The following is a 16,716-nucleotide window of genomic DNA, read 5'->3' on the forward strand; positions in this document are numbered from 1 at the left end:
CTGATATATTTCAATGTAAGTAATGTCAAACCTTCCTTAATTGCAAGGAGGCATTGGCATGAACTGGGGCCTCTGAAGGGGCAATGAAAGGAAGAAAACAGAGAGGATCTTAATGGACTCTACTCACATTTCTAAAAAGTAAAAAAATTCTTTCTAAAGTAACAGGGACATTTACATGTTTTCGTTACACATTAGCTTTCTATTCTAAATGCCCAGTAGTCTTTTGATACCCACATCCCCTCCAAGCTACGTGAGGAAGAAGCAGGTTGATGGGATAGGGTTATGGTGAGTTTCTTGGTGGGTTATTGAGATCAGTTTTATTGTTCATTATATGGACAGTGTATTAAGTGTGAAAACTTCTGCATTACTGAATTGTTTTAAGTCTAGGGAAGGTGCTACAAAGATTTAAGTTGATAACTAAATAGACAAGTTTATAAAACAACGGGTCTATAAAATATCAGTTTTAAGATAAAAGCACAAAAAAGCAACAGAAATTACTAAATTTTCATTTTTGGTCCTTGTACAATTAAAAGAAATGAGTATGATTTTCAAACATAAAAGAAATAAGAATTTTCAAATACCCTTTCGTCCTATTTCTCCAATTGATTGTTTCTCACCTGGGACCTTGTATTGTTAAGTTTCAGCCCTGAGCTAATTTTTATAGCTGACTTACAAACCCCTAGAGGCAGGGGTAACAAAGAGTAGTGAGAACAGCACCTCTGAAATTAAACTGGCCAATCCTTTGCTAACTGTTAGTCCATATATTTTAAAAGAATTCAGAATTTAAAAAAAGCACTACGAGAAAGAAATACAAAATCAATTTTGTAGCATTCCACTACTAGCGAATGTTTTATTTTCCTTTGTCAGTAATATGAAAACTGCAGAAAGCTCAAGCAAAGCTTTACACATCTAACAACATTGCTAGGGCACATGATTTTTTTTCCTTATTGGAGGACAATGGTAGCATCTTATGTTGAAAAGAAATATGAAACAAAACCATTTTTTCCTCAACTTCGAAGACAAAATGTATGAACTCATGTGTAATGTGACAGATGAAATACGGGTGAAAAATCAGGGCTTATAATAACATAGCATGTATTAATAACAAATTAATGTAAAGTAAACCTGACTAATCAACCTTCATAATGAACACCAAGCTTGCAAAGGGATGTGGAATACAGTACCAAGAGGGAAAGAATCAGAACAAGTGTTCACGTAACCCTGGACCAAAGAGAATGCGTAAGCTTTATAAAGCCAAAGATAACAACAGTCCTTCTATAGCAATGGCTATACTCACCTTGTGCCTCGCAGTCCACACAGTGAGAATTGCCTCTGATGTTTCTTATTGACTGAAGGGCCATGGCCTCATTCTGACTTGTCAGTCGGGACTGTGTATATTTAAAGAAACACACACACAAGAAATAAGAACCCAATGAAAAGGTTTAGACACACAATTGTCAGCAATGTGAAAAGCAAAAAGAAAAAGAAAAAAAAGAAAGTTCAGATCAGGGTTGAATGAACATGATCAGGGAATTGGACATCTTTAGTTTGCTTCTCAAAGAGTTGATCCTTTGGCATCTTTAAGTACTGCAGCTCAGTGCCTGACAAGCATAGCTACCCATTTTCATCCATATTTCTGACAGCTCAAACTTTTATTGAAGCTCCCTGCATAGAACACAGGAAGTCTGTGCATTTATGAGATATTGGACTGCACTCTGACCAATAATGGGATTGTGTAGAGGAAAGCTGAGCTGAAAAATGAAGCACAGCATTCATGATCACATGTAAAGTACTTTTTTGAGATAAATTATATAACTTTATTTATAAACCCTTTTTTTTTTTACTGGTATGTATGCTTGTGTACAGGAAGACTAAGGGATGGTCTGCAAAGGAAGCTGAACTGAAAGCCTTTTATCATCAAAAGATCAGATTTAATCAGGTGGCTACAATGGGTGTTTCTTTCCACTGTGGCCTGCCCATAACCTCTACTTTGACCTGGAAAGACAATTGCCCATGTAGAGGTAGCTTGGCCTCAAAACCAGCTAAATCTTGCAATCTCTCCTAGGCAGAAAGTGCGAACTGCACCAAATTATTTGCCACTGAATTAAATGAGAGCTCCATCAGGTCATATATATGATAGTTTCACATATATACTTCTGCTCTGTCAACAGGACACGGAGTACTGAGATAATATAATTCATTTCACTTATGCCTTCCAAGTGCTTCTTGAGCCCTACTTCCAGACGTGAATGATAAAAACTTCATAGAATATCAGGGTTGGGAGGGACCTCAGGAGGTCATCTAGTCCAACCCCCTACTTAAAGCAGGACCAATCCCCAACTAACTTCTCCCAGAAAACCTCCATACAAATATAACTTTTAAGTGGTTTCTTTTTTGTGTCTCTCTTGCCTTTATATAACCAAAACGTAATTCTCTCTTCAGTTACTGTGTTAAATATTCAAACCAGCATTCTTTACCTCCTATTATATTAACATTTTGTACTAATGTTCGCAGCGTAATTTTCATTGTCATCTTGTTGTAATGTACTGAGCTCAATGAAGACAGGCCAGAGAAATAAATGGGCAGTGATTTTTCTCCACCTCAGATATAAAAAGTCAATTTTTTAAAAAATGGGAAGTAAATTACATTACTATGATAATTACTTTGGTCTGGTTTACCCTGATTATAGAAGTAATAAAAAAAGCCAGTCATTTCAAAATATAGGTCCCCTACTTAATGACAAAACAGAATATAAATCATTAAGAAGTTTCTTTACATGGACAGCAAAAGGATCTACAGGTCTGTGAAAAGAATCTCCCCGCTCACCTCTTGTTTTCTAGTTATTAAATGTTTGAAAAATCAAGAGGCTCAAGAATAGCAAACTGTCAGCCCTCTACAGAAAGAACCTGTGGGTTGGGGGAGGTTTTTGCAGAGAAAGCAGAAGAAATTGCTTGTGCCAAATATGAACGTGATGGGGGAAGCCTATCCCCAGGACACCATAAAAAGGACCAGGCTTTTGCTTCCTGATTGGTTTCCCCTGAGACTGGCCTAATAACAAAACCACAAAGAGTGAATTACATTTAATTCAAGGAAAGAAAAACTACACAGTCGCTTCACAAAAACAGTATTTGGATACAAGAATAATTGATCATTACTTCTGAAATGTGTACCACCTTATACACAAGTCGTCTCCTACTCATTACTATTAAGTAATCCAGAGCATTTAATGGAATACTGCCATGGAGAAGTCCAGTAGCACCCAGTAGAGACTTGGCTTTAAATAAGCTGTTCTTTTCTCAGCCCTTCAAGGCTTTCCCATAGACCTCCCCACCAAAATACAGTTTGTATTGTTAGAGCAAATGATCCAATCAAAAGATTAATAGTCGACATCTGAAATTATGAGAGATGGAAAAGACAAAAAAAATAAAGAATAATTTAAATATAAAATCAGAATGTGCAACAGGATAAAATATGTCTCATATTGAATTATTTTGGAGGCATACAAATTTGCATGGTTTACTTTTCCTTAGCTGTGTCCAAGAAGTACACGGACCTTGCTGAATATGTTTACTTTTCACAATACCCTAGATCCTGAATTCACTCTAATGATCAATAGCCTTAGCTCACTTTCAGTGTGATGTTGTGCACCTTACCTTATTCTTACTGCTCTCACACGACTGTAAACTGGCCAGGATCTGACTCTCTATGGCTTGTACCCACGCATCTCTTTCTTCATATGTGGTTGCTTCAAAGTGCCAGGTCTGGCCGGTGAGGGAAACGATAATAAACTCAAAGTTTTCTTCTTGTTCTGAAAAACAGCAGTGGGATGAACAGTTTACATTTAATGAAACCAGCAATCAGCTCTAAAAACTGTCTTACTTGGACAGAACCTCTATGGTGTTACACGCAAAGGCAAGTTTGCACATCTGATTCTAATCCAAACACATTTCTCCTCTCGTGAAGCATCATGTTTGCCAGAAAATGCCTCAAAGATTTTATAGCTTTTTATTTGTTCTTTCCTGGCTTCATAAATTTATTTCATGAGGATGAAATACCAACTATTTTAGGGAGATCTGTAAATTTTAGTAAAAAAACCCAGCCTAGATTCCGCTAACCCTCAGAGGTAGCTAAGAACCAATATTTGAAGGGAAATCAGTCCCTTGTAAAATCTGCTGAAGCACTTAGTAAAATAACTTAAGATGAATGTTCTACTGAATAAAAAAATGTTTAATACAAATCCTCTGGAGTAAATTTTCCTCTCGTGTAGATGTTATATGTATGTATCATATACAATATACATAATACATTTTAAGTGTACACACACATGCACATACACACAGCTGATAACCATCTTGAATAATCTTTTCTCCACAGCTCAAATAAATTGCAATACAGGATTAATATTAGTTCAATACTTTCTTCTCAGCAGCTTAGGGAGACTAAAGGAGCAGTGAACATGATTTGAGGAGCCAACAGAAGGGGTCACTGGACTATCCAAGGATAACAGGAACATAAGAAAAATACTTCAGGGCCAGAGGAACACACTATAAGAAAGTATCAGCGATACTGCAGGGATGGACACACAGATTCCAAACACACTTGGGACACCCAAAGCCAAATAAAAAAAGTCAAGGAAGCTGAACAAAGCTCAAGGAATCATTGAACGACTAGAATAAAAGAGAACAATGTACCAGTGAACATAAAGTATAACGGGTTTGCTTTAGAGAGACTTATACATTTACAGCCAAGGAACTTTTGCATTATTTTGTCATTCATAAACACGTACCGATAAATGACAAGTCTAAAAATCAGTCCATTTAAATACAGCTTTAGTGCTCACTGGAAATCATTCCTTCAATCTCTGGGCAACAGTTTTCCCCAATAAATTCAAACTCCAGTCCACAGGCCAAGTGTCCACTCATGTAAATTGGTGGAGCGCCACTAACTTCATTACAGCTTTGCCAATTAAAAATCAGTAGATAATTTGGCCCCAAATTTAAGATGCCCAGGGTTCACTTTCACTTAAATGACCTGTCCAGGATGGGTCAGGCCCAGCCTGGCTCAAAGAAGAGATCTATCAAAAGCTGGTCAAAAGTTTCCCTCAGGCGCAAGTCAGCTTTGAGATAAGGCCTGTGATTGCAAGGGGAAGAGAATGCAAACATTATTCTGTGGTGAATCAGGACACCTCAAGTTGGCCTTTTAAATCAAAACATAAGAGGGGCAAAAAAACCCAGCAAAGGCTTATGAAAGCCATGGCTGTTTGGCAGGCTCATTTTTGTAACCAGCTGCGGCTTTCAGAAGCACTCCCCTGGGGCTGGCCCACAGTTTGAATTATATGTTGCAATTATTGATCATGATGCCACATCAGTTAATTACAAGGAGTCCCAACTTTGTGATTCATTGGTTTGGCATCAAAATATTGTGAATTACAACTTTTAAAAACATGATTAAAAAAAAGAGAGAGAGAGACAGTCCCTCCTATCCATGCAAAACAATGATATACTGTTTAACCTACAGGTAAATCTCAAGGGATCACGACTTTACACTACTACATACATTACATAATAATACACTACCCCGTTTCCCCCTACACCTCAAAACAGTGTAGCCAGAGACCAACACCCAGGAACCTCAGGACTCACGTGACACCATGCCCCCTCTTGTCATGTGAGCTCCAAGAATCTTCCCACTTCTAAAAAGTTAACAAAAATCCAAAATAAAAAAAATCATGGAACTAATATGGCACTAGGAAATCACTACATTATGCACACTGCTTGCTTGTTATATCCCTTGCCTCTCACCTTTTTCTGTCTTGCTTATTTTGATTGCAAGCAATTTGGGGCAGGGATTGTCTCTTACTCTGTGGCTATGTCTCCATTTTTACAGCAAGATAACTAACATGTATTTGCTATCCCACTGTAAAACCCTAGTGGAGACAAGGCACCTGTAGTTTTTACCACGAGGTAGCTAGGTGAGGTCAACATTCAGTCCTGGCTATAGTTGACCTCACAGTAAAAACTACAGATGCCATGTCTCCTCTAGGATTTGGCAGCAGCATAGCTAAAGCACATTAATTATTCTATGGTAAAAACACACCTTTTTTAGCAGTGAAGGCATGGCTTGTGTCCTCAATCTCTATGTGCCTAACACAATTGGGCTCCAATTTCAAGTGGGTCCTCTAGACTACCATCATCACAAATAACAATTAATTTACATAAATACTGGAAGGAAGACTTCATAATCTACACATGTGGTGCCATATAACTTTAGTGAGAATTTGCCCAACGAATGAGTAAGAACTGAAAATGAGCTCAAGAACTGACTCAGAGAACTGTAAGGGACAAAATCAACAGTTTTTCTCCTTAATTTGAGCCCTGATCCTACAAATATTTCACTAATGCGGAGTAGTCTTATTGACTTCAGGAGGCTTACTCAAGCAAGTAAAGTTATGCATGAATGAAAGCGTGAAAAGGATCTGAAATCCAGCCACATTTAACGGTAGCTCTCATCAGGGTTTATTTATTTAAACTTCTGTAAGAAGATTTAACTCGGCAACCTCTTAGTTGGACATCTATATAACTACTCCTTCGCCAAAACAAGATGGGTAATGCCAAAATACATAGCCAGATTCATGTTACATAAAATACTGAGTAACCTGCATTTACTTCTCACAGGTCTTAGTGACATCAAACTCGTGTGATTATGTCATCCAAGCTGCTTTCTTTAATGATCAGATCGTTGTTCACATCTCCGATATATAATCCTTATCAAAACTAAAGTTACATTAACAAAATAAGTTACCTTACAAGGGCTATTGAGGGGGAAGAGAGCCAGAACAAAGAACGGGGAAGGCTAGTTGAAGAAGAGAAAGGGAAGGATCAAGCACCTGTTTTAGCAGCTTCCTGTATTAATAAGTCCAACTTTGAGAGTTTATCATTACTACTCTTTTTAATGGTCTCTAAGTGATTAATAGGACTTTCCTTCAAACATGCAAGTATTGAAGAAGAATTTCTAGAGGCCCAGTGGCACCACCTCTGCCCCTTAAGAAAAACCTCCTGGTGTATATTCTATAAATAGGCTCCCATCTATTTGTACAAGAGAAATATATCTGCACAGCTACAAGATGTGTTGTCAGAGAAGTGAGAAGCAACAGCGTATGGTAAAATTTTCAGTAATGCCCCTTTCAAAATGAAAAAAAAAAAAAAGCATGTATTGGCACTGAGGCAACTCCTTTGCTAAGTATACAGAAGGTCCTGTGGAGATCCCAGAGATCTTCATAGAAAAATAAAAACCGAGGAGCATAATGATACAGAGGGGAGATCCCTTCATACATAAGAAATAATTGATTTTTGAACACATATACCAGTTATGGAGCTGTGTGGACGATAATCCTACGTGTAATTCAACTATATTTTAACTTGATATGGATTTGATAAATCTCTGCTAATTGCCTGGTGACTCTCATGAAAATTAAAAAACATGTATGATTAAATTCTCCTACCTTCCATTGGTTATAGCCTAGATCATACTATGGCTAGAGATGCGAACTTCGTAAGTGGGAACAAGGGATTTGGAATTAGGAATAAATTCAACAATTCAACCAGTTTTATATCCAGTACAATTTGGCATCAACATTTGATTATGTTTAGGTATTTTATCTGGTTTTCTGACAGAGCCAACTGCTCTCTGATTACTAATTATTCCTCCTCCTTCCCCAGTCCCAGTATCATAGTCAGCTCTGAACATCCATAGTCAATGGCAGGGAATTTAAAATGGGAGTAGTTTGCAGGCAGAATGTAGTCCTCACACATTAGTATTCAACCATCATGTTGGCTTTGCATTAAAGACTTTACAACAATTCCTGTTATATTCTAGGCAGGCATTCTTGGCAGCCAAGGTATTGCACACACAGTATCCCTTTCTAGACAACCAGAAGTTAGAATCTCATTTGGCCAATGTGATTTTCCATCAACATGTGTCTCAACTGCCAGTTTTGCTTTTCAGGAATATTTCAGTCAAATTATACATTTTTCCTTGTTTACAGAAATGTCTACCAAATGCATTATGTTCAAAACAATCTATTAAGAACATTACACTGTGTAGTACAGAAGCACCTTTTGGCACATTCCATTTTTACATGCAAACTATCTTTTTCCAAAGAATAGTTTTTGACACACAAATTCCTTGTTTCATCTCCTGACCCTCTTTGCTGTGATCAGATGACATTGTGCCAGCTGCCATCTTGGCTGACACAGTGGGGTACGAACTGGGAACCTCCAAAGCTAAACACAGAAGTCTCTGGCTAAGCGCCATACTGTGGGCTGTAACAGACTCACACCCTTTGTGGCTCAGGCACAGATAACACACACAACCAGCAGGTTATTACATGTATTCCCATCTTGGTAAAAGGGGCTATGTAATCTTTTGGTCGGGCTACAATGCTATTCTGGTCTGAAAACTTGCCCAAATGTTCACCACAACTGGCTGAGAGAAGCAGTCCATGAAGGAAGTGGAAGTCCATATTCTTTTTCCCATGCCCTCCACTTCTGAATTTGCTCCCCACCCCAGAAAAGAGGGGAGGAGGCCAAAAACAGAAGATCAGAAATAACTGCACCAGCTGAAGATTTGTCTTATAAGAAGTTTTCTGTTTAAACTATTCCAAATATGGTAGACTATGGTTTCAAACCTGTGATCTTAAAATAACAAATAATACAGCATATTATATGTTACTGTGATTACACAAAGCAATGCCTACAGAGCAAATGCATGCGCTGCTACGTAGTGTATGTTTAAAATTTTTAAATACTACATACACAGTCAGAAGAATCCATGTAACAAAATAAAATGAAACTGTTCGTTTTTTTTATCCAGCAATATTATAAGTTGAGCTGTTTAAACTCCTCCGAGCCTAATCACAAAATTTTATTAAACAGTTTTCCATGTTTAACAGTTATTCATAGAAAGGTCCACTATAATAGTATTTTAGCACCATCAACCTGTCGAAATCAACCTGCCCAATTACTCCAAACTACATTAATAACACCGGATATTACTCTAATTGTGTCCAGTTTCTATGCAGACGAGGTCCCACGGGGCTAATTTTGCATCCTCAGGGGCAAGCAACTCAGCCATCAAACTGATTTCACAAGGAATCCCTCCTCATTACACAGGTCCAGGCTGTCAAACATTTTTTTTTAAAAGGTTAATGGGCCAATCAGTCATCAATTATTTCCTGGAAGCCTAGCAGACAAAGGGTTAAAGTGCTAAAAAACAGCTGCAATTGTTTTACATTTGGAAGTTGTTATCAACAGGAGATGTCTGACAAGAATACCTTTTTGGATGGGAAAACAGGAGTTGGACAGAACTGGAGGGAGACAGGTACGTACGGATTAGAGTGCATCATAATTAAAGAGTAATGCATCACTGTGATGCTTTTTCAAAGAACCAATGAGAACTGGATATCCAAGACAATGCATATAAAAAAATCTGTAGAGTTCTCTTAAGTTTCAGTGTAACAGCTGCCCTTCATGTTAGAATATCACCTCTTATATTGCAGATCTGGCTTTTACTATTTTCCTACACCACCACCTTTGGTTTTTAATTTTGCCTAACTCATCTTCAGTTATATGTGGTTATTAATTACTTTCATTGGGGCAACAGGAATGTTATTGTATCAACAACCCACCGACCCTAGGAAAGAAAGAAATATTCCTTATATACCAAGTACAACACAAGTGAAAATAAACATTGATACACCATATATAAATGGATAACACGTCCTATGGATCCAATGAAATAAGGCTTACAATGGGTTATAATGTATTATTTCAGGCTACCTCAGTGGACGGATCCCTTAACACTTTCCTTTTTGGATAAACTTTATTCTTTGTCAAGACATACCTCTGGTATCCCTTCTGTGTAAGCCCATAAATGCTAAGTGAGAAATGTTTCCCAATGGAAAACAGACGAAGGCAGTGGGCCCACAATGAATGCCATGTCTTACTTCTTCTAACATTCTGATAGGAAGTGGAGAGGCCTAATTTGATTAATTATATGGAACATGGCCAATGCATAAGATTGACTCAAATCGCTTTATATTCATAAAGGCAACACCTCTTCCCAGAAAACTTTTCAATGTCGGTTGGCTTTTTATCTGAAGAGTAATTCTAAAATCATGTATCTAATCTAAATGATGCGAGTTACCTCAAACATATGCTACACTATGCATCCATTAGTGGTGGTTTGTATCATGGTAGCTCCTAGAGGCCTCACCTCAGATCAGAGTTCCATTGAATTAGGCATCATGCAAAGACATAGAAACAGGGCCTGCCCTGAAATACTTACAGTCTAAACAGACAACGGGGGAGAGAGAGAAAGAAAGGAAGATTTTGCAGATTCGAACTAAAGCATAGTGGGAGTAAGGGACACGTGGTCACGTGTGAAGTCTCTGGAAGAGGCAGGAAGTAAAACCAGACCTAGTCCAGTGCCTTAATCATAAAATTAATCTTCTTTGCACTGGTACCAGGTTTCGTATTTTTGGGATGCTGATCTTACTATAACGTAGCCATTATCACAGGTACATCAGGCTGGCTGCTTACTTGGTAATTAATAACAGCACTGCACATTTAGATTGGATGAGTCAACTAACTCTGCAACAGGGACCATATACTTTCCCTTTAAATATAGTAACAAGTGATGTGTAGGACTAAAGATATTGACATATTTTTAATGATCCAAAAACAACTCCAACAGTTGGGACTGAAGCTTGAAACCCATTCTATTACACATGCCTGAAATGACATATTGCAAGCTTAGTTTTCATAACAATGTGGTATCAAAGACTGATTTAAACTCCCCCAGCCAAGCCCTCCCCCACATAAAATTCCTACCCACCCACACTTTTGAATCAGTCATTTGAAAAGACTTAGGGTTGCAGCAAAAAACTATATTCATGCCCTAAAAGAGGCAGTAGATATTTACGCCCTACCCATGTAGTTGTGAAAGAAATACAACACCAAAGGTATTTGTTTTAATTTATTTAGGTACTTGATAATTTTTGCCATCATTACCATTTGTCACTCAGTGTAATTTATCTTCATATCTTGGAAGATTATAAGTATGTTTATTAGCAGCTCCAATTAAGGAAATAAATTTGTGCCATGTCCCGCTGGGCATGACTATGCTAATACTTCTCTCCCCTCTCCAAATCCAGTGGTCTAAATCTAATTAGTTTTGAAATTCAACCCTATCAGGACAATGTGACTCTGCCATTAGTCACCCACAGGTATTCTGGCCCACAGCTCTTGATAAAGATTGTGATCTATTGGATGAATTATATCACCACCCTTACATGACAAACCGGAGACAAAAAGTTTGTTATTAGCTCAGGGGAGTGGATTATTTTATTGTAGGCATTCGTTGTTTTTGTAGGACACTTGGATTTGAGGAAATCCATGAAATCATTTTCAGTCAGTTTATGCAGAATCTATGTCAATGCTAGAGTGATAATTTTCCTAATACTTTTAAAAACAATTTCACATTTCAGTTTGCCGTTCTATAGTTTACATTTCAAAGTGGACATATAGTTCAAATGTTAAGAGCTTTCTTAACACTTAAGTACATTTAAATGAGGCAATGATAGTGTCAAGGCAGCAAAGCCATGGTTATAGCAGAAATGTCACTTCTGTATTACTTTTTTAAAGGGACTGTTTCATAAAAATCTGTTCAGGCATTTTGGAGTTAATGAACATGGACAAATTTTTTCATATGATTAGACATTTTCAGATTTTTTTTTTATACTTGGTAACTCAAATACAACTTGGGTTTAATACTTGAAACTTGTCATGCATGCAGCCCTGAATGAAGACTAGAAGAAATGTGGTTTTGATATAATTATAGATGTTTAAATATAGCATACTGAGCAAGCACAGCATTAGTTTCTTTAATTTTAGAAAGTTACACTGGTGTACAATGCTCCAAATGTGCTGATCTCTGAAAAATCACATTTGTATTTAAACAGCATAACGACGATAACTGAAATTACAATGGTGAGAGGGGTCAGGTGTCTTTTATAAACATACCAAATTTACATTATATACCTTCCCCTCTAAACATTTTGGATCTTTCACTCAGAGTGACCATTGCTTTGCCTGCAATAAGAATTCAACTTGTCACTTCTCTATGGTAGAATAAAATCTTAAACCTAATGTTTGCAGCAAACCCTAATAATGGCCTTGCAAACGTAGAATTAAATCAGTGAATAACTATATAATGGGAGTCTCACTAAATTGCAGGTAAGAGGGAGGGGGCAATTCCTTGAACACAGACAATCTTATTGGTCTAAACAACTTTGTTCTTTTCTGATTATAAAAGTTAGACAAATTTAGTCCCTGTTATTACTTGAACTGGTACCATTGCCCAAATTTTGCCCTCAGTTACATCCACATAACTCCCAATGAAATCAGCATGGTTGATCAAGTCTAAATGAGGATGGAATTTGGGCCCTGGGGTGTAAGGATGTTGAATTGCTGGGATTCCACTGATCACTTTTAGCATATATTACCTATTGTATATTAATGACCTAATGGTAACACGCTAGGGAGTGAGACCTGGTTTCACTCCAGCTCCTGTTAGCTCTCTTTCTCTATGGGACTTCTCTGCATGTCAAAAAAATTAATAGTCTAAAGCAATGGTTTTCAACTGTGGTCCGCAGATGCTTGGGGGTCGCAGACTACGTCTAAAATTTCCAAAGGGGTCCACATCTACATTTGAAATTTTGCAGGAGTTCGCACATAAAAAAAAAGTTGAAAACCACTGGTCTAAAGCCATGCTGTCATGGGCTAGGATAGTGACAAGATCCCCATTAAGAAATGATGAGCCTAGTCAGTTTGTGGATGCGAGAGTTCCAACAGAATACAATAACTCCTCACTTACCGTCCTCCTACTTAACGTTGTTTCGAAGTTACGTCGCTGCTCCATTAGGGAACATATTCCTTTAAAGTTGTACAATGCTCCCTTATAACGTTGTTTGGCTGACTTTACAAGGGAGCAGTGCACAAGATCCTCTTCTCCACTTCCTCCCCCTCCCTCCCAGCGCTTCCCCCGCCGCCAAACAGCTGTTTGACGGCACTTAGGACTTGTTGTATGATTAAAAAATATATATAACTATTGCCACCACTGTTATGTAATTATGACAAATTTATATGAAATATGTCAATGGAAAAGTTACAGTCTCAAATATGATTATCCTATTTGTATGCATGTTTCATCTTTGTATCTAAAGTTATGAATATTAACTAGTATTAGTATTTCAAGTGTGTTTACTCCTGCGATAACACCCACAAGGTAATTTACATCCAGTCTGGCCAGCACATTGTGAATGGACTATTCAAATTGATGGTCCATTAAAGGACACTTAGCTCGGGTAACAGACGATGGAAGAAGCCTGTCCCCGCCTGATGGGCCTTCCTGGGGATGTTTTAGCCAGAATATAGGTAATGACTGTTTTCATGACTCATCGAAGCATGCAAGGGCATGTGACTAGCTCATGTGACCCTGGGCTCCTTTTTGTGCCTGTTATTTTCCACAAACTAAGACTGAGAGCAGTCCCTCCACATGGGAGAAGATATAAAAAACCCTAGAAGCATCTGCATTTTGCCTCTTTCCTGCTCTGATCTCTGGACTATGGAATTACACTAACAGGAGCATTCTACTAATGGACTGAGTACCTTTCAATCATCAGTGACTGCCCCAGAGACCACATGCGATCGCTGGGCAGACCGAAAACACACTGGGCTGATCCTATGACTAAGCTCTTTGGCCAGAAATGGAAGGAACGTGCTTGCAACAAAACAGAATGGTGTGGTGTCGACTTGCGTTTGTGGAGGGATAGACAAGGATAAGCCGGACAAAGATGACCTTTTAATCTTTTGGAAATTACCAGAGACTTTACAAGCCTGCAGTTTATAACATCACTGCTTCAAACCTGATACAAGAACTTTGCAATGAGTGTATTTGTTTTCGCTGACCATTATAACTCTCTCCTCTTTCTTTCCTCTTATAACCAACCTTTAGATATTAGATACTAAAGGATTGGCAACAGCATGATTATTGGGTAAGATCTGAGTTCTATATTGACCTGGCTATGTGGCTGATCTCTTGGGATTAGAAGAACCCTTTGATGAAATTGGCTTTAAATAACCACTCATCATTAAGTCTACTGTCTGGATGGTGAAACAAGGGCTGGGATACCCAAGGAGACTGCATTTATGACTTCTTGTTAACCAGTGTGGTGAGACAGAAGTTTACTTTTGATATTGGCTTAGTATATTTTATGAAGGAATAACCACCAGTTTGGGGGAGGGAGGTCTGCCCCATTTCTCAGTAGTTTGTCCTGAATCCGGTATTTTCAGCTGTGACCCACTGAGGCACGGTGACAGACTCCTATTATGTATACTCCTGATTAACTGCGCATTCCCCAGTTTTGCAATGCCGGCCATTATCCAGAGACTTTGTTTAGTAGCTCAAAGATGCACGATTATTACTCACAATTTTCCTGGACTCTCTCTTTCCCACGTGGTGAGTACTTCTGAGAAAGACCACCCCTCCCCCTTACCTAATCAGTTAAAATCTCATTGGTGCTGCTAGTTGCAGTCTTAGGAGTTCAACTTTTACAGTTATGTTCTCCCACAGATGAACATACACCTAGCATACCCATATATTAATATGAAAGGTATCAGTATGTTAAATGGCACCTAAGTTTGAACAGGCCCCCCAAATACGAACTTCCTTTCTGTAAAATATATGCAATTATTTCTATTTATTTTATTGTTAAAATTTTAGAAAAATTGAACAATAAATCCAATGCTTGTCAAGAGTCATCCTACAATAGCAAACATGCCTGTATGTTTGATCTGGGGGAAAAAACATGTCTAAAAGAGATCATCAGTGAAAAAAATAAGAACACATTTTGCAAATTACAAAAAAGTATCTCGGAAGTTTCCTTTTAAATAGCAAAATGCTTAACTATTCATGTTCAGCAACTAGTATTTATTTCTCTCCAATTCATTTCACACTTTGCACTTAAGTGCTTTAAACGGTAACAACAGTATCACAATGGATATAGCTCTATTGTTGTTACTTAGAAGGTGAGAATTTTAAGTTTACAACGAGGAATAAAACAAGATTATAATAAAATGTGTTTCCTTAACAAGCTGCAGTAAAAAACACACTTTTGTTTCCCAGACACATTTTATCTGTCGGTGAGAGCAAGGCATCCGACAGCAATACGGTAGTAATTGTGCAAAAAAAGGCTGGTGATATAAATCACCAAAGGTTAATGATCAGGATGTGAACAGAGGGACTTGTTTACAGAAATAGCATGCAATTTAAAATTTACAAGAGATTTAATGCCACTACTTGGCAATCGCTAAAATCAACAGCCCAGAAAACAGTGACATTAAGAAAAATATTACAGTTATAATCATTCCAAAATAAGTCAATTAGTGTTAGGGCATGCGCTTGCGATTACTTGACCCATTTGGTTCGCACTTAAGTGAAAAAAAGATTTCCCCCCTATAATACCAAGATTACCGAGATGTGACCTATTTTGCATTCCATATTTCATACACCATCCCCTCTTACTCGCTGTCTGAGATGGTGGCCGAGGGTTTTTCTCCTTGCCTGGCTTCCAAGTAATTTTGACCTCTGACATTTGTAATAATAAAAAAAAAGAAGACAGTTTATAATTGTGTTGTTCAAATGAAGGTGGGGAAAAATTCAATCTGCTATTATACAAAAGGCATGACGGCTGTCTTCGGTGAAAAAAGCAATGTAAGTCAATTTGTGAACTTTGGCACCAGGCGACCTTTAGAAATACAACAATATACAGAATTTACAAGCAAGAGTAGCACATGCAAATGACCTGGCTCTGTCTCGCCTTTGGATTAGAGCTGCAAAGAGCATTATGGAGAATGCTTTCACAAAACAAATTAAGACTGTTACTTAAATGTCACGGCACACTATTGTATTTGGCTACAGATCATTACACCTGATACTAACACTTTTAAAAACTGTAATAACTTGGGAAATATTACATTGAGTGCCCACATGTATAAAGGGGGAAAAATAAATAAATAAAAGAAAATGGGTTCCCAAAGTAATTTAAACATCACCACTCCACGACTAGAGGGAAAGGTCAGAATTTAAGTAAGCTGAAAGGAACATGAATGGCAAAATAAAACGCACAAACAAAAAGATGAAAAGACCATGGGAATGACTCTGCAAACAAAAGATGAAAGCACGCATGCTTTGGGCAAATTTGATTTCCATTCCTGCATTTGGAAAGTGAGAGGAAAGGGGAACAAGTCTGGAGAGGCAGGTAAAAAAGGGAGAGGGTAAGGTGTTCATCTAAAACGTGTTGTTTTAATTTGTTACCTTCAGTGTTGGTGCTGCTGCTGCTGTATATATTTCGCAGGCTACCAACACGGTTTAGTTTCCATGCTTTGCGTTTGGCTGCATCCAGAGAGCAGAAGGGGAAGAGAAAAAAAAAAAGAGAAAATAATAAAATATAAAGAAAAGAAAAATATGAAAAGGGGGAGAAAAGAAATGTCAAAGTAGCATGGGAAGTAAAATACCAGCACAAGCCTGTTATATGTGAAGCAGCTACACAGACAGGCACACAAAATGCACACAGAACACCACAGCTTCTCAGAACCA

General features: G+C 37.9%; 1 protein-coding gene across 5 annotated transcripts in view; it reads right to left on the reverse strand.

The window, feature by feature from the left end:
* Positions 1-16,716, reverse strand: part of AGAP1 (ArfGAP with GTPase domain, ankyrin repeat and PH domain 1) — a 661,893-nt gene that overhangs the window by 68,187 nt on the left and 576,990 nt on the right. For all 5 annotated transcript variants that reach the window (XM_054043263.1, XM_054043261.1, XM_054043262.1 and 2 more), the window contains 2 exons: positions 3,654-3,808; positions 1,298-1,388 (listed from right to left, as the gene is read on the reverse strand). In XM_054043263.1, the coding sequence (XP_053899238.1) occupies positions 1,298-1,388; positions 3,654-3,808 (246 nt within the window). The remainder of the gene's footprint in view (positions 1-1,297; positions 1,389-3,653; positions 3,809-16,716) is intronic.

This window comes from Malaclemys terrapin, chromosome 11, assembly GCF_027887155.1.
Source record: "Malaclemys terrapin pileata isolate rMalTer1 chromosome 11, rMalTer1.hap1, whole genome shotgun sequence".
Classification (NCBI taxonomy): domain Eukaryota; kingdom Metazoa; phylum Chordata; order Testudines; family Emydidae; genus Malaclemys; species Malaclemys terrapin.